This window comes from Indicator indicator, chromosome 3, assembly GCF_027791375.1.
Source record: "Indicator indicator isolate 239-I01 chromosome 3, UM_Iind_1.1, whole genome shotgun sequence".
Lineage (NCBI taxonomy): Eukaryota > Metazoa > Chordata > Aves > Piciformes > Indicatoridae > Indicator > Indicator indicator.
Genome location: NC_072012.1, coordinates 2813030 through 2840631, shown reverse-complemented (window position 1 = coordinate 2840631; position 27602 = coordinate 2813030). Strand labels below are relative to the sequence as shown.

The 27602-nt window shown below is 42.4% G+C and overlaps 1 protein-coding gene across 1 annotated transcript in view; it reads left to right on the top strand.

Annotated features, from left to right (window-relative positions):
• Positions 1 to 27602, top strand: part of NAV3 (neuron navigator 3) — a 367296-nt gene that overhangs the window by 291682 nt on the left and 48012 nt on the right. The window contains exons 17-21 of the mRNA XM_054399920.1: positions 9864 to 9905; positions 12133 to 12293; positions 15476 to 15664; positions 20983 to 21035; positions 26927 to 26950. Of these exons, the coding sequence (XP_054255895.1) occupies positions 9864 to 9905; positions 12133 to 12293; positions 15476 to 15664; positions 20983 to 21035; positions 26927 to 26950 (469 nt within the window). The remainder of the gene's footprint in view (positions 1 to 9863; positions 9906 to 12132; positions 12294 to 15475; positions 15665 to 20982; positions 21036 to 26926; positions 26951 to 27602) is intronic.

The following is a 27602-nucleotide window of genomic DNA, read 5'->3' as shown; positions in this document are numbered from 1 at the left end:
GAACAATCAGAGCAAAAGGGAAAACTGACTAATTGAATGTAAATTTAAACAGCCAGATGCTAATTCCTGCATACTGGATCTACACTTTGTCCCACCAGGCGGCAGCCACAAGGCTCTATCGCTGCCCTCTTGTGGCCAGATCTTCTCTAGCGGTGGGACCCCACCGATTTTCTTCCCATTAGCTCAAAGCACAGGCAGACCTGGTGGGCCCCAGCCTTCAGCTGGGCAGTCCTGCCTTGAAACACTCCTGAGAAGTTGCTTCTTACATGGCAATTGCTGCACAGATCCTTATTAAACTGCAGTTTCACTGGCAGGGAAACATTGTAGATGGGCACCTCGCTGCACTCTCCTGTCTGGAACAGACAAAGAACCTTTTTGATATGCAGATTATTTAAATTCTAAAGAGGTGCAGTCACCCTGGCACACTTCTAGTGTGAGGTGTCCCTGCCCATGGCAGGGGGGTTGGAACCAGATGATCCTTGTGGTCCCTTCCAACCCTGACTGATTCTATGATTCTCTATCAAGATACATTTTGTGTGTGTGTGTGTGTGTGTGAAAATATTTATTTTGATGTTTACAAGAGACAACAACAGCAAAAATAATCTTTACTAAGCAGTAAGTCATTTTCACTTCTAGTAAAATATTAGGCAGTAGAACTCCTGTATCACATGGGTACTGAAAAGTCAATATTAAATACCTTAATCTCCTTTGATCTCCCTTCTCCCCCCCCCCCCCAAAAAAAAAGAAAGTTGTACTAGGCCAGTCAGAAATACTTGAAATGCTTTAAAGTTAAACCTAGTTGCTTAAAAACACAATCATCTTAAGGGAAAAAAAATATCTTTTATATACAATGTTAAGGTTGTGTTTTTTTTTTTTCCCTTTATATAAATTCAGGGATTTTTATGCTTTAAATGCTTTAAAGTTAAACGTAGTTGTTTAAAAACCACAATCATCTTAAGAAAAAAAATATCTTTTATATACAATGTTAAGGTTGTTTTGTTTTTTTTTTTCCCTTTATATAAATTCAGGGATTTTTATGCTTTAAATGCTTTAAAGTTAAACCTAGTTGTTTAAAAAACACAATCATCTTAAGGAAAAAAAATATCTTTTATATACAATGTTAAGGTTGTTTTTTTTTTTCCCCTCTATATAAATTCAGGGATTTTTATGCTTTAATTGCTTTAAAGTTAAACCTAGTTGTTTAAAAACACAATCATCTTAAGGATAAAAATGTCTTTTATATAGAATGTTAAGGTTGTTGTTGTTGTTTTTTTCCTTTATATAAATTAAATGCTTTAAAGTTAAGCCTAGTTGTTTAAAAACACAATCGTCTTAAGGAAAAAAAATATCTTTTATATACAATGTTAAGGTTGTTTGGTTTTTTTTCCCTTTATATAAAAACACAGGGATTTTTCAATACTAGTGTTTTCCATGGAAAGATTTCACTTTCAGTGAATCAGCATTTAAAAAGAAAGAAAAAAAGAAAAAACAAAACCAAATCCAACTCCAAATAAATCCCCACCCCCATAAAAAAAAAAAAACAAAAAAATAAACAAACAAAAAAAAACCAACCTCCTAAACAACTCTTTGCCAAATATAGATGTCTGGTGGGTTAGGTAATCACCTCCCCAAGCAAGAATTTGGAGAATTGCCCCCCCAAAATTAAATCATCAGACTAGCTCAGAAGGTTTTGGAAGCAAATGCAGCTCTATTTACAAGCACACTAAAATCTGGAAAGATGAAATGCAATGAATGTGTAAAAATATAGATATGTTTACATAGAGCTACAATTTATAGTTAACACAGAGACACCCCCCTTCCCCCCCACCTCTGGACAAGGAAAAGAGGAGAAAAAAGGAGAAAAGCAGATAGTGTAACTTGTTAGTACTTAGCCACAACAAAGAACTCAGCCAAGGTCAGCAAGCCAAGCAGAAGCCACCAGCTAGTAGCAGCTAGAGCTAGAGACACAAAAGAGGAATAGTTTATGCAACTAACTTTACACCAGTTATCAGGCCAATGGAATTATTTAGCCCTTATCATTATTTTCCTTTCATACCCATTGGTAATTTATTTACTTTTCTGCTGTTTTCTGTGGATTTTTTTAGGCAGCAACCCCAAAACTGCCAGGAGACGGAAACTCTGTGGATTTCCCACTCTGGTGTTACATTCCTGAGTATTATTCTACCAGCTACAATCACACCTCTTGCTGATATCATCACAAGAGCTAATACAATTGCAGCACTGTAAAATGTGTATGTGCCAATACAAATTGGCTGGAGGAAACTCTGACAATGTATCAGTTTGCACGAGGTCAGTGTTTATGCCATGCCATTGCTTGGTGGGCAGCCTATAGACCAGCTGTGGGCAACATCTGATCATCTCTGGAGGGATGTGTGAGCAAATGTACAGAGACATTGAAGATTTGCTGCAGGTGATGGTGATCACCTTTTTTTGCTGGAGGCAGTCAAGGGCTACACCCGTTAGCAGGAAACACAAATGTACCCTAAGATGTTTGACTCATTTTCTGGGTTAGAATCATAGAATCGTTAGGGTTGGAAGAGACCTCAAGGATCATTCAGTTCCAACCCCCCTGCCATGGGCAGGGACACCTCACACTACAGCAGGTTGCTCACAGCCACATCCAGCCTGGCTGCAAAAACCTCCAGGGATGAGGCTTCCACCACCTCCCTGCATCAACAGGTAACCATCCAGTGATGCATGAGTAATTTGTAATTTGCACTCTGCCTTGAATTTTTAAAGAGGCCATTTGCATTGTGTGCCATCAGCTGGGTGGGATGAGATTTCTTGGGAAGTTAATTAGTAATATTTGGCTTTATAACAACCTTCAGTTGTTCCTAGTGCAGGCTGGATGTGGCTCTGTGCAACCTGCTGTAGTGTGAGGTGTCCTTGCCCATGGCAGAGGGCTTGGAACTGTCTGATCCTTGAGGTCCCTTCCAACCCTAACAATTCTATGATTCTTTGAGTCTATGGTGAGGTCAATAGCATCATGTGGGGGAGTAGGAATTTGTGCCAAAGCTCATATTTATGCAGAGGATGTTAAACATCATCTTTAAAATGGTAATGGTTTGGCATAAGCTCCCACACAACCCCCATTACTGCTACTTCGTGCATTTGTTCAGTGACTTCATTCCAGTCTTTCCAAATACTTTGCCTTTGGCATTATTTTTAAGTTTCAGGTTTGTCCATATGGGAATAGTGTGATTGAGTCCAGAGAGAGGCATTTTTCATGCCTAGCTGGCCTGAAAAGGAATATATGTACCCAGAGAAAAATGGTGCAATTTCTTGAATTATAGCCCCAATAGGGTTTCTGCAGTTTGGTGTTTCTGAAAGGTCTGTTCCAAGTGCTGTGTTGTTTCTAAACTCTTTTATATAGCAAAACCTACATGTAGCAAAGTGGTTTTCTACAGCAAAAGCATTGAGACAGATGTTTGGCAACAGATAATGTCCTTTTTATTTCCCTTGTAAACTCAGGTTATATTTGAGTTGCCTCTGGAAATACAGGTTGTAGCCTGGCATAACATAAGAAAATATCTGCAAAGAGGCTTGTTCTTTTTCTTCAGTCACTCTAGAGCTTGCAAAAGAGTCAAAGAGCAATCTGTGTGGTGAGATATATAATGTAAAGGAAAAAAAAATATGTAAGATTGAAGCATTAAGTGGGATACAACTAGCAAGTGGCATAAAATCTGTGCAGGGAAAGTCTGGGGAAAACTAAAGGAGAAGAGAGAGATAATAACAGACAATACAAATAAATATGGCTTTGTTTCATTGAACTGCAGTTTGACAGCTAAGCATCACTAATGGCAAGGATGCTAAGAGGCAATGAAAAGGTTCAAGGTTACTCTAGTGTATTACAGGTCCTGATGAACTTTTCACTTCTCTGAAATGACCCTGAAGTCATTAGAGCAAAAGAAGAATTTTCATAAGCTCTGTGCTGAGGAAAGAGGAGTGAGGAGGAAGGCTAGGATGGAGGATGAGGGGATCATGGGCAAGGCTACCTTGCCTTGGCTCCTGGAAAGGTACAGAGGATGCTAAACAAATGGGTTAAGTGACAGATAGCATGGGAATAGTCACTGAGAGCCTTTTCAGTAAGACAAATTTAATTCATCTACAGGAAAACAAGCTGTGTGAGTAGAGGAAAGGAATTAGTAATTACAGTAAGGAATCCTGAATTTAGTACAGCTTTAGGTGACATTTTGGCTGCCATTTCAAATAAGCAGTAAGAGTCTCACAAGCAAATGAGGGAAATGAGCTAAAGTGCTTGACCAGTTGGTAAAGAGCTATCAAGAACTGGTTATCAATGGTTTATTAGCCTGAAGGGATACAGCAGGGCAGATACAAAATGTAAAAATGAAGAGGCTGTTTTGCACAAAGGAGACAGCATCTAAGGGGTAGTCCCCTTAGTCTGAAAGTTAAAGCATCCCATTAGTCTGAAAGTTCAAGTACCCCATGTAAGGCTTAGAAAATAGTTGTCAAATTCTACTTTTTCTTGTTATGGCTGCAACTTGAGGACTTTGGGACATCATGATGCACCTAGAAAGAACCTGGAGTACTGCATCCAGTTCTGGAGCCTCTATTACAAGAGAGATCTGGAGGTGCTGGAAGGTGTCCAGAGAAGGGCCACAAGGATGATCAGAGGGCTGGAGCTGCTCTGCTTTGGAGACAGACTGAGAGAGTTGGGGCTGTTCAGTCTGGAGAAGAGAAGGCTCCCAGGAGACCTTCTTGTGGCCTTGCAGTATCTGAAAGGGGCTACAAAAAAGCTGGGGAGGGATGTTTTAGGGTGTGAGGGAGTGATAGGACTATGGGGAATGGAAAAAAAAAACTAGAAATGGGTGGATTCAGATTAGATGTTAGGAAGAAATTCTTCCCCATGAGGGTGGTGAGACACTGGAACAGGTTGCTGTGGGAGGTGGTGGAAGCCTCATCCCTGGAGGTTTTGAAGACCAGGTTGGATGTGGCTGTGAGCAACCTGCTGTAGTGTGAGGTGTCCCTGCCCATGGCATGGGGGTTGGAACTGAATGATCCTTGAGGTCTCTTCCAACCCTAACGATTCTATGATTCTAACCCAGAAAATGAGGCAAACTTCTTAGGGTACATTTGTGTTTCCTGCTAAGGGGTGTAGCCCTTGACTGCCTCCAGCAAAAAAAGGTGATCACCATCACCTGCAGCAAATCTTCAATGTCTCTGCTACATTGGCCCACACATCCCTCCAGAGATGATCAGATGTTGCCCACAGCTGGTCTCCAGGCTGCCCACCAAGCAATGGCATGGCATAAACACTGACCTCATGCAAGCTGATACATTGTCAGAGTTTCCTCCAGCCAGATTTTATGGCATTCAAAGAGATTCTTGGGTATTGCAATAGCCAGCAAACAGATGCAGTGAATGCTAGCAAAATATCCAATTTTTCAGTGAAATATGCATTTCCCTCAGGCCTTTGGCAGGTTTTGCTCCAGTCAAAGAAGTCTCCTTCTGTCGTCGTAGCAGTGTAACTCCCTGCATGGCAGGGCACTTGCATTTTACTCTACACACAGTTTGGAGGGATTAAAATGAATCATACATGTGCTTATGGTCTAAAATTAACCTGACTGGAGTTAACTGGTGAGATATCAGTGCTTTCATTGCTAACATTTTGAAGGTGGACTGTGGTGGGCTGAAAATTCCACACACCCCCCCCCCCCCGCCAACATTAACTTTGCCAGACCAGCTCAGCTGGAAGCAAATGAAAGCTGTATTTACAAAGCAAAACTACAATCTGCAATGAAATGCAATTAATAGGTACAAAATATACAATATTTACAACATTTACAGGTATTTACAATTAATAAACAGCACAAGGACCCTCCTGGCCGAGGACCAGGGGAAGCTGCAACAGCTTCTCCCTTCCCTGCCTCCTGCCCTGTACACAAGGAACAAGAGACAGAAGCAGAGAACTTAACACCAGTCAAAACAATGCAGCCAAGGGCAGTAAGGCCAGTTAGTATCTCCCAGCATGAGGAAGTGAGAAGAGAGAGAAAAACTGGTTTGGGAAACAAATCTTATGGTAGATCTCTCTCCAATGGGATTGCTTAGAATTATCATAATTTTCCTTTTTTTGCACCCAGCAGTGATTTATTCACATTTTACTACTTTCTGCTCAAGATCTGTGGAAAAATTTTAAAGGCATAGCCTAAAACTATCACCAATGCTTCTTTTTTAACCTTTTCATGGCTGTTGGGCATTGCAAGTTCAGTTTTTAGTCCAAGTGCCACAGCAGGGGATGCACCAAAACCACAGATATACAGGAATTAACAGTGGGCTCATCAGCAGGGATGGCTGCATTTTAAGGTTAGCAGAGTTGAAGTGGCTTCTAATTTACACAACAGCCTTTCTCTGGTTTACTTTAAAAGAATGTTTCGTTTTGAGGGCTGTGAAAGTGCCTTGAAAGCCTCTTAACTTCTTCCAGACTTTCAATTGTTTTAAATGATCATCAGAGTTGATGGTTGTGGTTTTAAAGTGTGAAACGGTGCATCACGTATCAGATTTTTCTTATGTGCTCAACCATTTGTATGAATTCATTTAGAAGACCCAGATCAGCTTGGTCCAGCCTGTCCTAGACCTCCTTAGGTGTTTCTCAATTTTCAATAGTTTGTTTTATTCCCTAACAGCTCTGTAACAGTTAGGTGTAGCCCAAGGATATGGCATTTTGGCTCTTCCTCAAGTTATTCTCAATGCCAAGAGCTGCTAGAAAACTGAGAGCAGTAAGGCCTCCTGTAATTTCCCCCAGAGAACTTGCAGATGGCTTCTGCAGTGCAAAATCAACAAAAAAAAGAAGAGAGATACTGTGGGCCTGATAACTTGAGCCTACAACTACCTGTATCTTCCTACCAGACTGCTCTTGGCTGTAGTTCTTCCCCTGATTTGGGGGTCACTGGGTGATGAATGAAAGCAGGAAACCTGTTGCTGTATAACAATGAGATTCCAGAAACACAGAGAGCAGAGAATCTCAGAAGTCCTCCTACAAGTCCTTTATTGTAGTGTTGGAGAATCCCCAACATGACAGAGTGTTCTTAACAGCAGAAGTCCCAGAAGCCCTTAACAAATGAAGCCTTGAGCAGATCCCTAGCAGCATCCCTGCACCAAAGCCCCAGCCAGAAGCAGCTGACAGAAGCAGAAGTCCCTAGCAGCCCTAACCCCCCAAGCTGCTCCTAACCTAAGTCCCTACCCAAAGGGTAACTCTTACTCAGAGTGGCTGTTTCTGTTCTCTTTATTATCAATCCCTTGACCACTGAAACCCAACCACATCTGTAAGCTCCAATCTTTTCCCGATGAGAATTGCCAGCATGCCAAGGATGTGGCTTCTGCAGCATGTTCCAGTCCAAGGGTGCCAACCTGAGGATGTTGTTCTTGGCACACATAAATGTGATAATTTTGCTCTGGGCAGCCTGCTGAGGAATAAGTCAGCTAAGGAATCCTGCAGTCTGCAGGCATCCAGCAGCTGCCCTCAGCACAGTGGCTGCAACATCTGACAATTGACATGAGAGAGGCAAATCTTGAGAATGATGGAGTATTCTCATCCTCACTTTATAGTGGTATTGATTTTGAGCCAGAGACAGATTTCCATGTGTGCATTACTTCCTTCAGGAAAGAACTGATGCTTTTTCCTATCATCTTTAAAGATCTTTTGAGCACCAAGGTTCTATTTAACAACCACTTTTTGTGGAAGCTTTTGGTGAGGGAATGCTTTCAGATATGGGCAACTACCACTCTGAATTAATAGTTACATGGAACTTTTATTATTGGTTTCATGCAATTATCTGAAGGGTAGGTGCCAAGAAGGGGTCAGACTCCTTTTTTTTTGTGATGCCACTCATCAAAGGACAAGGGGCAACAGACACAAACTGAAACACAGGAAGTTCCACCTCCCTATGAGGAAAACCTTCTGGTTGGTGAGGGTGACAGAGCACTGAACCAGGCTGCCCAGAGAGGTTGTGGAGTCTCCTTCTCTGGAGACTTTCAAGACCTGCCTGGATGCATTTGTGTGTGGACTGCCCTAGGTGATCCTGCTTTGGCAGGGGGTGGTTGGATTCAGTGATCTCCAGAGGTCACTTCCAAGCCCTACGATTCCATGATGCTATGATCTGAAAACCTGGAGCAGCTCTGCAAAGCTTTAGTGTTTTAAAAACACAGGATGAACGTTTGCTATGTTCACTTTGATGCAGTTGCAGTAAACCCATGCTCTTGTTGAGGAATATTCAACCCTATTCCAGCTGAGTGTATGAATTCAAAAGATTTCTGGGAAAACCTCATGGTCACTCTTAGCCTGTTTATCTGACTGAGAATTTTTGGCTTGTGGATTTCTTTAAGGAAGCACTGCCTGACTTCTTTATTTTTAGCTAATGTGCTTCAAGTGAAAGCATTTTGAGTTTAAGTATTGTTTGTTAGGATGTTTGAAGCATTTCCAGAAGAAGCTGGTGGTGTTAAATATGATCCTGCATGATTGGTTTGAAATTTGGAGGTGGGTAAAAGTACACAAAGGAACATTAAGGCCCCATTCTTCTGTGTAAGGAACTAAAAACATGTGGGTGGTGCATTCAAATTTCTGTTTTCAGCAACCAGTCTTGGTCCTGTTAGTGACATTGGGAGCAAAAAGCTGAACATTTAGTCCTCCTTCTCATAGAGGGCTACACTCACGTGGACCATGAGAACTGAAATCCTGATAAGTTTCCCTTTCTGTTTCTTTTACCCCCATGCAGAGCAAGGCCCTGTTTAAAGCAGTAAAATCACTTCTAAAACAAACTTCCTGGTGACAAGAGTGGTTTGCTTCCATCAGTCTGAGCCCTAATGGTGATGGATTGCCTATGCCAACAGAGCCTTTACCTACTCGGGTCAAGGTTACATAGCAGTAAGGCACCCAGCACCCCTAGCACAGTGGAAAATTGCCTTTAATGATGGTGTGAGAGGTTTCCTGTGTAGGAAGAATCCTAAGTTAGTGTTGCTCTCAGAGGTGTGATTGTGATATGTAACACAGAAGCCATTTTGCAAATTCATTCATGCAGCGAGGCCAGACATTGCAACACTTACTTGGTGATAACTACTTCCAATTCAACCCACTTCAGTCAGGGGCAGATCTATCATGTTGGGGTTTTTTTATCAGGAAATGCACAAATGAGACTTATTTGAAGGAAGATTAACCAGTGCCCTTCCAGTGATGGGAGTTTTAATTAGGAAAACTCCAGCCATGGGAATTTAAATTAGGAAAACTCCAGCCATGGAGTTCTAGTGATCAGCCAACCTGCCACCGTGTGTGTGTGTGAACATTGCTCCAGTGCCATTTTCCACAGTCCCCACCATCCCCTCACTCTGTGAACCTTGCAGTAACAGAAAGCCAAGGGGCTATATATTCAGCACATCTTTCTACACACAGAGCTGTCATTTGGCTTCTGGCAAGGCCATGCTGGCTCATAGCAGGTGCCACGACCTTCATTTCTTTTGGAAATCGATTGCCATATCGTAGGCCACTGTGAAAAATAAAGATTCACGCCGTGACCATATGATTCTCCCACAGATTGCAGGGGGAAAGCTGCAGGAAGGTTAGAAATGGTAAGAAAGGACTTCCTTCTGACTTGGATGCTCTCCAAATTACTATTGACCCAGCCCAGAGCACGTCTGGATGAAAAATGAGGGTGCAGCAGTCCGTGCCCTATTCTCCCCTCCAATGAGTCAGGGGTTTATCACAAAAGATATATTAAAAAGCATTAAATGACCTTCTGTTATGCACACAACTCTAGACCTTTAAAATTTGTAATTCTGGACAGTGCTGTTTTACTGTATGTCCTTAGGGGTTTTTTTGTTTGTTTTAACAGCATGCAGCTTGACAGAAATACACTACCCAAAAAGGGATTAAGGTATATGTATATATATATTTAAGCATGACTGCTGCCTCTCTGTTTTCCTGTAACCTTTTCTACACTGTCTTTCCCTTTCTTTCTCTTTTTGTTGATCCTGTTTATGACAGAGTTCTTGGCATTTAGATTCCAACCAGAAAAATGTCAAATTTCACAATGGGCTTTTTCCTTCCAAGTCTGCCTAGTGAATAAATTTTCTTGCAAGCTATACCGTGGAGAATGAATGCTGTTAGTTTCCTTATGCAATGAATCTTAAAAGGCATTGAATCCTGGAGAGCTAAGAGAGACAGAAGATGATACTTTAAAAACAAGGTTTCAGATGTGGGTCTGAGCTTAAACTCTAAATGCAAAGAGTTGTGCAATTTGGACTGAAGATCTAGTAGAGGGTAGGGCTATAAAATGCTGAGTTTTGTATCCGAGGGTTTGTAAGGATAAAATGAAGCCTGCTCCAGTTAGTCTTCTTGATCCCTACCCAGCAATGATGAGTGCAACTCAATAATTCCCCACTAATTAGAGGTGTCTTTATCAGGAAACAGAAATCATCCACCCTCTTCTCTGCTCCATGGTTAAAAGAGGGGAGTATTAAGTAACTTGTCTGGTCTCAGCTTTCCAATCCAGAAAGGATATATGTGCATGAACACAGCCACTGTGCAGCCTCCCAGTCACTGGAATGACACAGTTAAATCATTTGAGTTGTGGGTAAATAATATTTAATGAAATTTTAAGACAGCACTAAAGTGTTGATCACTAGCAAGCACCTCCTACCCTTTCTAAACTAACTGTTCCTTAATAAGAAATTAAGCCAATTCCCTATTATCTCAAACCAATCATTTTGGATTCTGAGAGAATGGGGGAAAAAAGATTGGAAGACATGACAAAGGCATAAAAGGAACCCTGCAAGGGTACAATAGAATGGCTGAGATTTGTGGCTCTACAGCTGTAATGATGCCTGAAAGCTGAAAGTGGAAAATGGAAAACAGTCTCTAGGCATATAAGGCTGATCAGTTGTCCCAGAAAGACCATCAGTTGGATTAAATGTGCAGAGATGCCAGGCCAAGCCCCACATTCTGAACTCTCATTTTTCCATCAGTCTGATCTGATAACCAGTGGGTAGCTCTGCTCTACCACATTTATAAGCAAAGATCCAATTCTGCCTTTTTTGAAAGGAGAAATGAAGTAAATATTTAATCAGGACCAGATGTTTTAATGCTGCTAAATGTGGTACAAAACCCCAAGCAACTTAGATGAGAACTTAGATGCTCATTTAAACTGCCTCCTTAGCAGAAATACTTCTGCCTTGCAAACCTGAAGCCAGAAAATCAGAAGCCCCTTCTGCTCTGCTGTTTGGGGAACACTAATGGCTCATGACAGTGGTGAAGGTGGTACTCATTTCTCAGCAGTGGATTGTGCTGAGTGAAGCAGGCTTTGCAGACATTGCTGAAAGCAATTTCTTGGTTGAAACCCACCCTGCCTGCACATTTTAATGTTTAACCACTGCCAAAATTGACCTTCTCCCAGCCTAGGCAAAAGAGGCTGGGCCAGTGAGTTACCAGTTCTCCCTCCTAGCCCACGTGCCAAGTGGGGTTTGTTTTCTCGGTTTGCCAAGGGAAGCAGCTGATGAATTATTTGACTGCCAGACTTCTTCCTTCCAGAGAACTTGTTTCTGTTTCTGTGGATTTTTCCTGTCCCTTTCCCTCCCCCCAGTCTGGGGCAGAACACAATGTCAAGCAGCATTCAGAGTGCCAGACCACACGAATGACCATGAGCAGCTGTCATTATCCAATGCAAACTCCTTTTGCAGATCAGTTTCATTCCTCTCATCTAACCAATTGCCCACAGGATCTGTGGCAGATGCCATTATGTAAGCAGCTACTCACATTTCTTGGCTTCTAGTCTGTCCCTTCCCTGTCCTAGCCATACAGCTTCCAAGCTTTTGCATCAACTTGTACACTTCCTATAGCTTTGAGGTCTTTACCTGTCAGCTCAGCTGTCTGTCTTCTATAGTTTATCATCATCTTCAAAGGAGGGGAATGCTGGTTTGGGGAGGGGGATGAAGAGGGAAAGGGTTTCAATCTTGTGCTACTTCTGTTGTGATAAGAGGGAAAATTTTACCTTAGACTCACTGCTTTTGTTCTGTCTCTCTGGTGAAGGGTATTTCTGTGACACCTGTTTCTTTCCCAGCCCTCACCTTGTCATTGTTTTGAGCCTGGCAGCTGTGGTTTTTCAGGTACACTCCGTCATCCCGGCAGACGAGCCAGGAGGAAGGCAAAGAATGGCTACGCTCCCATTCCACTGGAGGCCTGCAGGACACTGGCAGTCAGTCCCCGCTCGTTTCTCCTTCAGCCATGTCTTCATCAGCAACTGGAAAATATCATTTTTCCAACCTGGGTAAAAGCCATTTCCCTTCACTCTTCCTCCCACTGTAGACTAGAACCGTCAAATCCGGCTGCTCGTGTTTCTGGGTTCGCCAAACTAAGACAGTTTGGGTTTACGCTTCCATCATCTCTCACTGATGAAAGGAAGCTCACAGAGGAGCCCAGGAGCTTCCTATTCTGCATACATTAAAAAAGCACCAATTCTCCATGACTTAGGGGCTCAGGTAATGATAGGACTAAGGGGAATGGAAAAAAAACTAGAAATGGGTAGATTCAGATGGGATGTTAGGAAGAAGTTCTTCCCCAGGAGGCTGGTGAGACACTGGAAGAGGTTGCCCAGGGAGGTGGTGGAAGCCTCATCCCTGGAGGTTTTTGCAGCCAGGCTGGATGTGGCTGTGAGTAACCTGATGTAATATGAGGTGGGTTGGAACTGGAAGATCCTTGAGGTCCCTTCCAAACCTGATGTTTCTATGATTCTATGACTTGCCCAAGGAGAAGAAAATGTGAGGCAGAATTGGAAATTAGCTTCTAATTCACAGGTACTCAGCTTTTAGGTTTCACAGCCAGTTTTTGCCAGTGATTTTAGGCAATGTCAAGCCAGACACTAAACACTATTTTTTTCATCCCATATGCAGGTTTGCTTTGGGATAGGCCATTCCAGTGTGTTTCAGTGGCTGAACCTGGCTCTGACTGGTCTTAATCCAAATCCTAGCCTTTAATGCAATATAATACTTTGGGATGAGTCACATTTCAGGTTTACCTGATTACGAGTCCAGGTTTAGATTTGGTTCATCTGGACCTTGTTGCAAGTTAATCCAATACAAATTTAGTTTTGTTAATAAAGAGTTTTTGTGTTTGTTTTTTTTTTTTTTTTTTTTTTTTTTGGTGGGGGTGGTTGTTGTTTTGTTTGGGGTTTTTTTGTTTGTTTATTTAATGCATAGTAGAAAACCATTTAATTGCACCACACTTAGGCACATACCTAAGTTCACAATGAGCTTTTCTGTTTCAGGCAGCAGCCTTTGGTACTTTCCCACTTCTATCACTCTGTCACAGTTTATGGCATCTGTAGGTTGCAGTCATTCAAATGAAATTTGATCAGACATGCAAATGTTGGTCTTCATTACATATAGGTAAAGAAGTTGAACAAAGCCACTTTAAAAAGTAAAGCTGGATCATGGCTAAGCAAGCCACTCTTTTGGATTTCCTCCATGTACTTGCAGTAGTTTTAAAGGCAGCACTTTCAAAGCAATGTTTCTTCCACTCTGTCATTTCTGCTTACAATTATCTCCTTTTAATTTTTTTTGTTCACCGTTCTCATACTTTCAACAGAAAGCAATAAGATTTTGGGGAGGGTGGTGAAATTTATGTTGTCATTGTCCTTTGCTTCTTTCCATTATCACAGCCCTATGGAATAATTTGCTCTCACAACACTGCTGCTCTGGTAGTTTATGACTTAAGGCACATCTTGCATGATCTCAAAAAAAAAAAAAAAAAAAAAAAACAAGTCCAGACATTGAGGCTCAACTTGAATGGAAAATTAGCTGTTGTTCTAGGTCCTGAGCTGATCTAGTCCATGTGAATCATAACCAGGCTTTCCTTCCTGCTGGCAAACAAACCACAAAAGCTTAGAGGAGGTTCAGCAGCACTCTTCTGGATTTCAGGCAGAAGGGATTGGACTGCTCCTGTTTATTATGATGGAATTCAATTAGCATGTAGAAGAATTTTATCCTAATATATTTATGGGTGCTGGTCTGGAAAATCAAAGGAAAAAATATGCCAATAAACTCTGATCTTAGCAGCAGTTGGTAACATAGGTATAGAACAATAAAATACAGATGCTGGTTTATTAGAAGAGCTGCTTCTACACAATATTTATGACCTATACAAAATACTTATGACATACAAAATAAATACTTTTATGACCTATACACAATACTTATGACTTGTACAAAATACTTATACAAAATAAATACTTTTATGATCTATACACAATACTTGTATAAAATAGTTATGACATGTAAAATAAATACTTTTATGACCTATACACAATACTTATGACTTGTACAAAATACTTATACAAAATACATAATTTTATGACTTATGCAAAATACTTAGGACTTATACAAAATACTTATGACATACAAAATATTTATGACTTATACAAAATAAATACTTTTAGGACTTACACAAAATACTTAGGACTTGCACCAAATACTTATGACATACAAAATATTTATGACTTATACAAAATAAATACTTTTAGGACTTACACAAAATATTTAGGACATACAAAATAAATACTTTTAGGACTTATACAAAATACTTAGGACTTATACAAAATACTTAAGACTTACAGAAAATAAATACTTTTAGGACTTCTACAAAATACTTAGGACTTATAGAAAATAAATACTTTTAGGACTTATACAAAATACTTAGGGCTTATACAAAATAAATGCTTTTAGGACTTATACAAACTACTTAGGACTTATACAAAATAAATACTTCTATGACTTATATAAAATACTTAGGACTTATAAAAATAAATTATTTTATGACTTATATGAAATACTTAGGACTTATACAAAATAAATACTTTTATAACTTATACAAAATACTTAGGACTTATACAAAATAAATACTTTTAGGACTTACACAAAATAATTAGGACTTATACAAAATAAATACTTTTAGGACTTATACAAAATACTTAGGGCTTATACAAAATAAATACTTTTATGACTTATACAAAATACTTATGACATACAAATAAATATTTTTTATGACTCATACAAAATACTTCTGACTTATACAAAATAAATATTTTTATGACTTGTACAACATACTTATGACTTATACAATATACTTATGACTTCTTATTCATTTTTAACTTCTAACTTCTCAATCTTTCCCATTCATTTTTCTGTCTTGGGCTGACCAAGTGAGCAAGTGTGCATTCAGACACTAGTGTTAGTGCTGCCATGTGTTTTTACATGATTAGTATCATCTGACTCCAGCTCCTTAGGGATCATCAGCTTCATCTCTTCTTGTGGCTTTGTATGTAAGAATAAAATCCTGCTGTTTTCTCAGCAGTGTAAAGTCCACCTAACCGTGCTAGCCCTACATTATAACTTTGTGCAGCACCAAAATCCATCTGATGGCAACGTGCTTCATTAATCAAGCTTTGTATTTCAGTGAGCCCCACCAACCTCTCTCAGTTTAACCTTCCTGGACCCAGCATGATGCGCTCAAACAGCATCCCTGCACAAGACACTTCCTTTGATCTGTATGATGACTCCCAGCTGTGTGGCAGTGCTACATCCTTAGAAGAGAGACCACGAGCCATTAGTCATTCAGGTTCATTCAGGGACAGCATGGAAGAAGGTAAGACTGAGTCACTCTTTGGATCAGTGAACAGGCTCCAAAGTTGTATGACGGCAGTGAGCACGATCTCCACAGGCTGTGTGAGGCCAAGATGTTTCCAACTGAAGACCTTCATTAGCTTCTATGTTTTTCTAAAGCAGAGTTGTCATATCCTAATTGGCTGTTTTTCTACTGACATGAGTTTAAGCAAAGCATACAACAGGTTAACATTAGCAAATGAGCTCTTCAACCCATCCAACCTGCCTAGTATCTCCCTCTCAGTTACTGAGAATGTGTACGTTCCTCTAACTCAAAGACAAAACATAGACACCTCAAAAGTTCTCCAAAGGTAGCTCTCTCCTCCTATACAAAACTGGTCTCCTAAAAATAGGCCTTCAAAATGTAGCAGCATTTAAAAACATTTCTTCTGCCAGGCAAAAACCTGAATCGTTTTGTGAAGCCTTTTTAAAACTCTGGCGAGCTGGACTCCCCGGGCTTCCTTATCCTCAATCATGGAAGACATTCCTTTCCCATCACCTTGTGCAATGCTCTGTAGGTCATACCTGGACAAATCCTTTATCAGAAACTTGGCAGGAATGGAAGCCATTCTTGTAAAGCTATTTTGTTAGTCTAGGCTCTAAATTTGAAGTGTCTGAGCATACTTGGACTGCTATGATTCCATCCTTCTTTAGTCCCACTTCTGTGTTTCAGGGGTTTTCCCAAATGCCAGTGCTACTCAGCACCCCCTTTCTTTTGTAATCATCTCATTTCCCCACTTCCCTACAGTCTCCTACAGGAAACACTAGGGGAATTTCTGTACTTCAACTCTGTCCTTCAATCTGACCCTCACTACTTTCTTCATGCAGATTATTCCTGGTTTCTCTGGTTTCTTTAATGCTATGCACAACACCTCGAATCTGGGGAAGGGTTTAGGTTTGGGTTTTTTTGGGGGGGGTTGTTTGTTTTGTTTTGCTGGTGTTTGGTTGTGTTTATATTTTTGTTTTGTTTTTTATTTATTTGGGGTGGGTTTTTTGTTTGGGTTGATTTTGGGGTTTTTTGGTTTATTTTTTTGTTGATGTATGGTTGTTTTGTTTCATTGGTTGGTTTGGTTTGGTTTGGTTTTGGGTTTTTTGTTTGGTTTGGGTTGGGTTTTTTTTGTTTTGGTTTGGTTTGGGGGTTTTGTTTGGTTTTTTGTTTCTTTGCAGGTTTTTTTTTTGTTTGGTTGGTTTGGTTTTGGGTTTTTTTGTTGATATTTTTGTTTCTTTGGTTTGGTTTGGTTTGGGTTTGGGTTTTTTGGTTTGGTTTGGGGTTTTTTTGTTTGTGGGGTTTTTTTGTTTGGTTGGTTTGGTTTTGGGGTTTTTTGTTGATTTTTTTTTTGTTTGGTTTGGTTTGGTGGTTTGGTTTGGGTATTTTTTGTTTTAGTTTGGTCTGGGGTTTTTGTTTGGGTTTTTTTTGTTTGCAGAGGTTTTTTTTGTTTGGTTGGTTTGGTTTTGGGGTTTTTTTTGTTAATTTTTTTTGTTGGTTTGATTGGTTTCATTTGGGTTTGCGTTTTTTTGGTTTGGGGTTTTTTTGTTTGGTTTGGGGTTTTTTGGATTTTTTTTTTGTTTGCATTTCTTTGTTTGGTTTGAGGGTTTTTTGTTAATTTTTTTTTGGTTGGTTGGTTTGGTTTGGTTTCAGGTTTTTTTGGTTTCAGGTTTTTTGGTTGGTTTGGGTTGGGTTGGGTTGGGTTTTTTTGGTTTGGGTTGGGTTTTTTTTTTTTTTGGTTTTGTGTGTGTGTTTATTTTTTTCTTATTTTTTTAGTGTTTATTTGGGGTTTGTTTGAATTTTGTGGGGGTTTTGGTGTTTTGGTTTTGGGTTTTTTTTTTTTGGTTGGTTGGTTAGGGGTTTTTTTGTTTTGTTTTTAACCACAGAGTACCTGACAGCTAATTATATGCACCTTAACATTTTCTCTCATCTGATGTTTCTGGTAACTTCTAGTGTGAGGCGTCCCTGCCCATGGCAGGGGGGTTGGAACTAGATGATCCTTGTGGTCCCTTCCAACCCTGACTGATTCTATGATTCTAACTCATTTGCAGAATTCCCATGAGCACAAAGCTCTCACACCCTTTTCATTAAAAAAAAAAAATAAAGCAACAAACCTACAAAAAAACCATTCAGACACACCCCCCTCACACTAAAACCTAATGGAGATTCATCCTATAACATTGTCCCATCAATCTTATGGTGATGACAATATGAATGGTCTCTAAATCAAGCAAATAAAAAAAAAAAACAACACCCAAACCCCTTTCCTTAGCCCCAGAGCTCCTAGTTATGAGATAAAAGGGGGAGAGAAAGTCCTAGAGAACTGGAAAACTAATAGTTTGGCTTTTGAAATCCTTCTTCCCTCTTTTAGATGGTATGTCAGGCAGACATCTGGGTATGCAACACTAGCAGTAGGGTGCAGGGCAGATCAAGCTGCGAGTTGTCAGCGCGGAGTGGATGGCTGACTGCACAGAAGCACACCACAGGGTTCAAGGGAAGAGATGACTGCTGAGCACCAGGAGGATTATCAAAGGAAACAGTGGGAGAACTGATAGAGAAAATAAGGGAAATAATTTATGCATAGAAAAGGAGATGTTAAAATCTAGAATTTCAGTCGTGGTCACTGGTGGCTTTGATGGAACCTTTCTCATTGGTCCTGTGCCATATCCAGCTGGAGTGGCTGATGATGATCAACCTGAGTCAGTGAAAGTCAATGCAGCAATAAGAAGCAGGTTTTCAGCAGTTTATGGTCATTAGAGATTAACGTGAAATTATGCCAAATGTATTTTCTTTAAGACAGGAGGAAAATTAGAGTGAGAGAAGTGAGGTAATGGGTAGAGGTGCCATGTGCCAGAGCAGAACAGGAGTTTAGCTGAGAAATTTGAAGCAAAGACTGAAAACTGAAGACAGGCTGAAGACAGCAGTGTTTCACTGGTCAATGTGGCACCTCTGTAAGTATTTGCCCAGTTACAAAAGTAGATTTAAAGACTGTTTGGCTAACCTACATCATCTACAAGAAGGGCCAGAAGGAGAGCCTGGGGAACTACAGACCTATCAGTCTGACCTTGGTGCTGGGGAAGGTCATGGAGCAGGTCATCCTGTGTGCCATTATGCAGCATATGCAGGGCAAGCAGAAGATCAGGCCCAGTGAGCATGAGTTCATGAAGGGTAGGAACCTGATCTTCCTTTACTACAAGGAAACAGTGGGAGAACTGATAGAGAAAATAAGGGAAATAATTCATGCATAGAAAAGGAGGTGTTAAAATCTAGAATTTCAGTCATGGTCACCGGTGGCTTTGATGGAAGCCACCAAGGTCTTACTACAAGGTGACCTGCTTGGTGGATGATGGAAAGGCTATGGATGTTCCCTATCTGGACTGTAGTAAAGCCTTTGACACTGTTTCCCATGGCATCCTGATGGAGAAAGTGGCTGCTTAAGGTTTGGATGGGTGGATGATTGTCTGGGTTAAGAACTGGCTGAGGGCTGGGCCCAAAGAGTGGTGGTCAATGGAGTTAAATCCCGATGGCAGCCAGTCACAAGTGGTGCTCCCCCAGGGCTCAGTATTGGGGTCTGTTCTGTTTAACATCTTAGTCATCTGGACAAGGGAATTGAGTGCACCCTCAGTAAGTTTGCAGATGACACTAAATTGGGTGGGAGTATTGATCTGCTTGAGGGTAGGAAGGCTCTGCAAAGGGATCTGGCCAGGCTGAGGTCAGTTGTATGAGGTTTAACAAAGCCAAGTGCTGGGTCCTGAACTTTGGGTCACACCAACCCCATGCAATGCTACAGGCTTGAGGCTGAGTGGCTGGAAAGTTGTCTGGCAGAAAAAGATCTATGGTTGTTGGTTGACAGCTGGCTGAAGGAGCTAGCAGTTTGCTCAGGTGGCCAAGAAGACCAACAGCATCAGCAGTAGTGTGGCCAGCAGGAGTAGGGAAGTGATTTTGCCCCTGTACTAGCACTGGTGAGGCCACACCTCAAATAATGTGTTCAGTTTTGGGGCCCTCACTACAAGAAGTGCATGGAAGTGCTGGAGCATGTCCAGAGAAGGGCAACAAAGCTGGTGAAGGGTCTGGAGAACTAGGCTGGTGAGGAGCAGCTGAGGGAACTGGGATTGTTTAGCCTGGAGAAGAGGAGGCTGAGGGGAAACCTCATTGCTCCCTGTAACTACCTGAAAGGAGGTTGTAGTGAGGTGGGGGTCAGTCTCTTCTCTCTGGTATCAGATGATAAGAGGAGAAGAAATGGCCAGGGGAGGTTAAGATTGGATATTAGGAAATTTTTTTCATGTAAATAGTCATCAGGCATTGGAATAGGTTGCCCAAAGAGGTAGGGGAGACACCATCTGTGGAGGTGTTCAAGAAACATGTGAACATGGCACTTCAGGACATAGTTTTATGGCCATGGTGGTGTTAGGCTGATGGCTGAACTTGATGATCTTAGAGGTCTTTTCCAAGCAAAGCAATTCTATGATTCTATAATCCAAATATTCTGGCATTGTCAGTTTGACATATGGATGCCAGGTAGCTATTAAAGCAAAATGATTTATTTACCTAACCCTGGCAACCTGTAAATATCAAAGCAAATCTGTTTTGAACAAAGATGAAAAGAACTAATGAAATAAATAATCTTAGTTAAAATTCTCTCTTGATGTATCCTTCCTCAGGAGAGCTATCAGAAACAGAAGGGGGCAATTTATTTCAGCTTGGTGTTTGCTTGCCATTCTCAGGGAGGCCAGGTACTCCCCCTGTTTGAGTTGAAGTCCTGTAACAGTCACTCAGTGCTCTTGAAGCTGACTTCAGATGATTAGTAGAAATATGGCACTACATCTGGCAGTAAGCCCTTCACAAGCCTACATTGTGCTGAGGGGAGAAACCAGCTGAGCAAAGCTTGGGAGCTCACCCCAGGGGTTGTCAACTGTTTTGCAAAGTGTAGCCTCCTATTAAAATCAGTTTGCTCAGCTTTGGGCAGGTGGACAAACAGCTCAGCCTCTGGTTTCCCTGAAGAGTGCATTTATCAAGTGATTGCTTGTCAGAACAACAAAAGTGATGCTGAGTTTGCTGATAAGACCCCAGAATCTCACTGGCTTGCTCTCCTGCTTCACCTAGAGGATGCAGCTTTTTCTCTATAGAGCAATCTTTTCAAGTGCAGGAAAAGCCATCAGGAGCCTTTCTGTGCTGATAGCTGATAATTGCTCTTTGTGGAAGACTGGTTCTCATTTTTAAAAGATGTTTAGCTATTGAGCTAAAAAGGGGGGGGGGGGGGTGGATTTTATGCTTTCATCAATATTTCATGCTGTTTTCTTTCTTTCTTTTTAAAGTACACGGGTCCTCATTATCACTTGTCTCCAGCACGTCCTCCCTCTACTCTACAGTGAGTATTGACATTTCAGAAACAGAACAAACACTTCTGCCTGCCTCTGTTCTTGTTCATGGTTCATGAAAATTGTAATGCTTGTGTGGTTAGAAGGGTTGGGATTGTACTGCCATAAAGCAGGAATGTTTCTTTGCAACTCTGCTCTCATTATCTCGCTGCTTTTAGAAGACATCATCCTCAGCTTTTGATGGGACTGCCTCAGAAAGGCTTACAATTGCTAAAGGATAATAAAGAAAGTAGTGGTTCTTAGGAGGGGGTGGGGGAGGAGAGGGAGGTCCTTATGCTGCTGTAGTTGATAATTTGGAGTGATTTTGCTCGTTTTCAGCTGGTTTTTCTAATTGCACAATTTTCTGAGTGTTATTGTCCTCTCGCTCTGGGAGGGATATTTCTTGTAAAACAGGAGAGTGCTGCAGGACAAGGGAGGAACCATTTGCAGGTTAAATTTGTGCTGATTTTTGTGGCAATGGACAATGTTAAGATGTGATTTCCCAAAAGAAGAGTGTCCCCCTCTTTCTTTAAAAAGAAAAAAAAATAGAAATTAATCTTAGTTAATTGGATTGGGTAATAATTGGATTCTAGCACAAGCAGAAGTTCTGGGTTTGGTTGTTTGTTTGCTGTTTATGTATTTAATGTCTGTTTTGGTGTCTTGGTGCTCTTCTGCATGAGGATGATCAGAAGGCTGGAGCACCTCTCCTATTAGGACAGACTGAGAGACTTGGGGCTGTTCAGTCTGGAGAAGAGAAGGCTCCCAGGAGACCTTCTGGTGGCCTTGCAGTATCTGAAGGGGGCTACAAGAAAGCTGGGGAGGGACATTTTAGGGTGTCAGGGAGGGACATTTTAGGGTGTCAGGGAGTGATAGGACTGGGGGGGATGGAAAAAAATAGAAATGGGTAGATTCAGATTGGATGTTAGGAAGAAGTTCTTCAGCATGAGGGTGGTGAGACACTGGCACAGATTGCCCAGGGAGGTGGTGGAAGCCTCATCCCTGGAGGTTTTTGCAGCCAGGCTGGATGTGGCTGTGAGCAACCTGCTGTAGTGTGAGGTGTCCCTGCCCATGGCAGGCAGGTTGGAACTGGATGATCCTTGAGGTCCCTTCCAACCCTGACAATTCTATGATTCTATGAATATTGTTTCTCTGACATTATGAGATACTGATGAGACATTTCATGATTTGCTGCCATTGCATTGAGACACAGTCCAAGGAGACACAAGTTCTGCATTCCCAGCCCTTTCTGTGTGTATCAGCTTTCTTCTTGATTTATATTTGAGTTGTCAGGTCTTACTTTCAGGACTTACAGACTGGAAATCTAGCTTGTAGAGATATGGATGCAGAGAGACCAACTCCTGATTTGACAGAAGTATGCCATGTAAGCAGACTTAGTGGACTGTAGGATTGAAATATTGGCACCGAATACATGTAGCTCTCCAAGAAGCTGCAAAAGATGTAAATTATGACAGAATGTCTCCAGTGTCAATGTCCTCCTGCTCAGTAGGTGAGACACTACAATTTGCATGCACTTGGTTAATGGCTTTCAGCGTTATCTAGGCTGAGAATTCCTAGGCTTCATTAGCTGTGCTCCACAAAGCTCAAAGGGGTTGTGTAAGGACATGTCATTTGGATGTTAATATTGTCAGTCTTCAAAGGAAAAGAAGAATCCTTACAAGGATGAGATGCATGCAGATGATGGAGAAATAAAGGGGAAAGAAAAAAAAGAGAGAAAAAAAAAAGCTTTATTTCCTTTTTGGAGCCTTTTGAACCTCTGGCTGAATGCAACGGTGTCAGTATGAACTCTGAAGCAAAAACTTGCTCAGAAGTATTGGTTGTCAGGTTTTATTTAAGTTGATAGCAAGCTGATAAGCCCAGAAGCCTCTTCTTTCTCTTTCATTTACTTCTTCACTGCCCACAAAAGCTGACTTGTGGGAGCCACCTCTGAACTCTAGGAGGGAGACCACATTTCCTCGTACAGTGCAGGAGTCATCTGGTTACAGCTTGGAGCTCTGCCTTCATCACTGGGGGCTGCTGGTATAAGCACAATGGCAGCTGAAGGAAAAGGTCACTAACCCTAAACATTTAGGGTTGTTTGCTGTGCTTGGCATGGTAGAATTCATAAGGGCACATGGTCTTTCTCAATCCCCTTGTGCTTTTTCATCCATGACGTGGTGGAAGTCATGACAAGGAGACTAGAATTTCAGTTTTCTTCTGTAGGCAGATCTCCTTTTTGCAAACAGATCAGGAAGCTACTTTCAGTATGGATGCCACATTGCTGATGGCAAATACAACAATCATTGCTCTAAGTCATGCCCAGGTACATAGAATCACAGAATAGTCCAGGCCAGAAGGGACCTCCAAAGCTCATCCAGTCTGACCTCCCTGCACTCAGCAGGGACATCCCCAACTAGATCAGGCTGCCCAGGGCCTCCTCCAGCCTCACCTTGAAGATCTCCAGGGAAGGAGCCTCAACCACCTTCCTGGGAAACCTGTGCCATTATTCCACCACTCTCATAGGAAACAACTTGTTCCTCACATCCAATCTCAATCTGCTCTGCTCTAGTTTGAAGCCATTGTCCCTCATCCTGTCCCTGCAGCCCTTTGCAAACAGTCTCTCTGCAGCCTTCCTGTAGCCCCCTTCAGGTCCTGGCAGGCTGCTCTTAGGTCTCCCCAGAGCCTCCTCTTCTCCAGGCTGAACACCCCCAGCTCCCTCAGCCTGTCCTCATAGCAGAACTGCTCCAACCCCCTGAGCATTTTCATGGCCCTCCTCTGGACCCTCTCCATCAGGTCCATGTCCTTCCTATATTGAGGGCTCCAGAGCTGCACACAGTACTGCAGGTGAGGTCTCAGCAGAGCAGAGCAAAGTGGCAGAATCACCTCTCTGGCTCTGCAGGCAATGAACTATTAAAATCCTAGCACCACAAAGCTGTGCAGTGTGTGTTGCAGGCCTAAGAAAAACCTGCTGTGTTAATTTGCAATAACAGAGACACAGCCTGAGGTCAGGGAATCTTTTAGAGGAACTCTTACTCTGGATTTTCTTAGCCTTTCTAGTGTTATTTATAACTAATTCTTCAACCTGTGTTTTCCTTTTGCCATTTGCTTCTCTTCCAGACAACATTAAACGGCCTCTCTGGCCTTGAGCCACCTCACTTCATGGGGTGGATTGATTTTCAGTACATTAACTGATCCTTATTTTGTGTTGCAAAAGGCTTCCTCTCTCATTGTACACTATTCCTTTCCATTAGAATCCCATTGAAGCAAGATTTCTCTGTCCACCATGCTGCTCTCATGCTTAGAAATCTAATGACTTTCAAAGGTTCAGCTTGCAATAGTTAGTTTCTTTGCTGAAAAAAAGGCTGTTGAGTTGAGAGCATCATTATATGACACAGCAGGAGCAGGGAGGGGATTGTCCCCTGGGACTCAGCTCCTGTGAGGCCACACCTTGAGTTTTGTGCTCAGTTTTGGGCACCTCAATCCAAGAGAGGTGTGGAGGTGCTGGAGCCAGGGCAGAGGAGGGCAAGGAAGCTGGGAAGGGCCTGGAGAAGAAATCTGATGAAGAGCAACTGAAGGAGCTGGGGATGGTTAGTGTGGAACAGAGGAGGCTGAGGGGAGACCTCATTGCTGTCTACAACAACCTGAAAGGAGCTTGTGGAGAGGCTGCTGCTGGTCTCTTCTCACAGGAAATTAGTGACAGAACAAGAGGGAATGGCCTCAAGCTGCCACTGGGTAGGTTTAGACTGGACATTAGGAAACTTTTTTTCCTGGCAAGAGTGGTCAGGGCTTGGAATGTGCTGCCCAGGGAGGTGGTGGAGTCCCCAAGCCTGGATGTGTTTCAAGGTGGTTTGGCTGTGGTGCTTGGGGCTATGGTTTAGGGGTGAGCCTTGTAGAGTAGGGTTCTGGGTTGTTCTTGGTAAGAGTCTTTTCCAACCTGAACGTTTCTGTGATTCTGTGGTAACAGTATGGATAATGTCTGAAATTCTTAAACATTATTAGCAAGTTTAAGTTTAAATCTTAAGATGTCTTGGTAGCCTGTAATATTTTGGTTAGTAATTGCTGTGGAAGAAATTTATTGAAGTGGAAATAACTCTCTCCCCTCACCTTCCCCCTACACCATGTTTTACTGGTATGTTCTTAACATCTCTTAGCAGGAACAAGTCTGTTCCTAACATTGTTTGATCTACAGTTGCCCTGGTTTAGAGCCATGAGCTACTCTGGGCCAGAGGGCAGAAAGATGTCTTACTGCTTTTTGGGGAGCAGAAATAAAAAGGCTGCACAGCTAGTTTGGAAGTTTCAATGGAGATTCTATATATAAATCTACATACAGAAGGCACTAAGGTAGAATGAATACATTCACAAATTAGGCTGAGTCTACCAGCCCCTAACCTTCCAGAATCTTCCATCACTGCCAGCCTCAGCAGCCCAAGAGTAGGTGACAACTGCACCCCCACCACCACCTCCTCAGGTCTACCATGCCTTTGTGATGCAGCTCAGAGCTCCCGTGCCAGCCAGAGCCATCTCCCACACACAAACCATGAGATAAAGAGGCATGAGAGCTCTTCTCCAGGGGGAGAGGAGAGCAGTATCAGCTAGGCACTGCCTTAAACAGTGTGATACTGGAAATGGGAATAGGACTGAGGGACCTGAGGCTTTTTAGTCTGGAAAAGAGAAGACTGAGAGGGAACTTAATAAATGTTTACAAATATCTGAGGGCTGGGGGTCAGGAGGGAGGGGAGAGGCTCTGCTCACTTGCACCCTGGGATAGGACAAGGAGCAATGGATGTAAGCTGCAGCACAGGAGGTTCCACCTCAACATGAGGAGGAACTTCTTCACTGTAAGGGTCACAGAGCACTGGAACAGGCTGCCCAGAGAGGTTGTGGAGTCTCCTTCTCTGGAGACTTTCAAGGCCCATCTGGATGCATTCCTCTGTGACCTGAGCTAGATTGTATGGTCCTCCTATGGCAGAGGGGTTGGATTCGATGATCTCTTTGGATCCCTTCCAACCCCTAACATCCTGTAAGCCTGTGAACTGAACATGAGCCAGCAGTGTGCCCAGGCAGCCAGGAAAGCCAATGGCATCCTGGCCTAGATCAGGAATAGTGTGGCCAGCAGGACAAGGGAGGTTATTCTGCCCAGGCAACCAGCAGCAGAAGGAGGGGACACAGTCTCAAGCTGTGCCAGGGGAGGTCTAGGCTGGATGTTAGGAGGAAGTTCTTTCCAGAGAGAGAGATTTGCCATTGGGATGTGCTGCCCAGGGAGGTGGTGGAGTCACCATCCTGGAGATGTTCAAGAGAAGCCTGGATGAGGCACTTAGTGCCATGGTCTGGTTGATTGGCTAGGGCTGGGTGATAGGTTGGACTGGATGATCTTGGAGGTCTCTTCCAACCTGGTTGATTCTATGAATAACACTGTTACCATATCCTGGGATGGCCAGGTCCAGCCCTTAGGACTCCTGTCTTATTGAAGGGCTTTGTCTTTGTGGTCTTCTTAAAGGCACCTGAACCCCAAACCACCACAACAGAAAACCAATACAGCTGCAGGAGCCATAACAGTCATTATGGTGTAAAAGTTTGCTGGTAGCTTGCAAAGGCTGAGGCCCATGCAGCAAGTTTTCTTTCACGTCTCAGCAATGCAGCTGCCCTTTCTGCAGTTCTGTCCCTGTTCTCCCTTTCTCCACTGTTTCCTGCTGGCAGCATGCTGGCAAACTCTCAGGTTTCAGCTGGAACCTCGCCAAGTAAGTTGAAGAGAATTCCACTTATTGTTTTTGACTGCATATCTGCCTTAAGTGTAATGGATCCATGAAGCTGTTCATTTCACTTCAGCATAGCTGCCTTTTAGTTTCTATTACCAAAATTAGGTTTCACACTGCTTCTAAGTCATTGCTTCTTTGTTTCCTTCCAGGCAGAAGAAAAGGCACATTCAGAGGTAAGAACTTTACTTCTCTTTTATTGCTGTGTATCACATTATTTTATTTTGAAGTTTGCTCTTCACCTGGTATGGCCAAACTACTGAGCTGCTGGGAAAAACACACCCTGTGACTTTGCACCACTCTTTAAAAAGTGTTGGGAAAAAGCTGGTGCAGCTTCTAGTGCACTGGAAGGTGTGTTCATAGGAATTGGGCTGTCTCCTGACTGAGGTTCTGAAAAGGTGAAAAGAATCAATGAGAACTGGGCTTTGGGGTGGAGGGGTTGTGATATGATTGATTTGAGACTTAATACCACTCTATACTTGATTTAAGGGACTGTGCAGTTCAAAGTAATGTTCTGCCTTGCAGGAGTATTGGCAGGAGTGCAGGGTTCTACACATTGGCCACAACCACCCCAGGCAGTGCTACTGGCTGGGGACAGAGTGGCTGGATGGGAGCCAGGCAGAGAGGGACCTGGGGGTGCTGGTTGACAGCAGCTGAACATGAGCCAGCAGTGTGCCCAGGTGGCCAGGAGAGCCAATGGCATCCTGGCCTGCATCAGGAATAGTGTGGCCAGCAGGAGCAGGGAAGTCATTCTGCACTGTGCTCAGCACTGGTTAGACCACACCTTGAGTCCTGTGTCCAGTTCTGGGCCCCTCAGTTCAAGAAAGA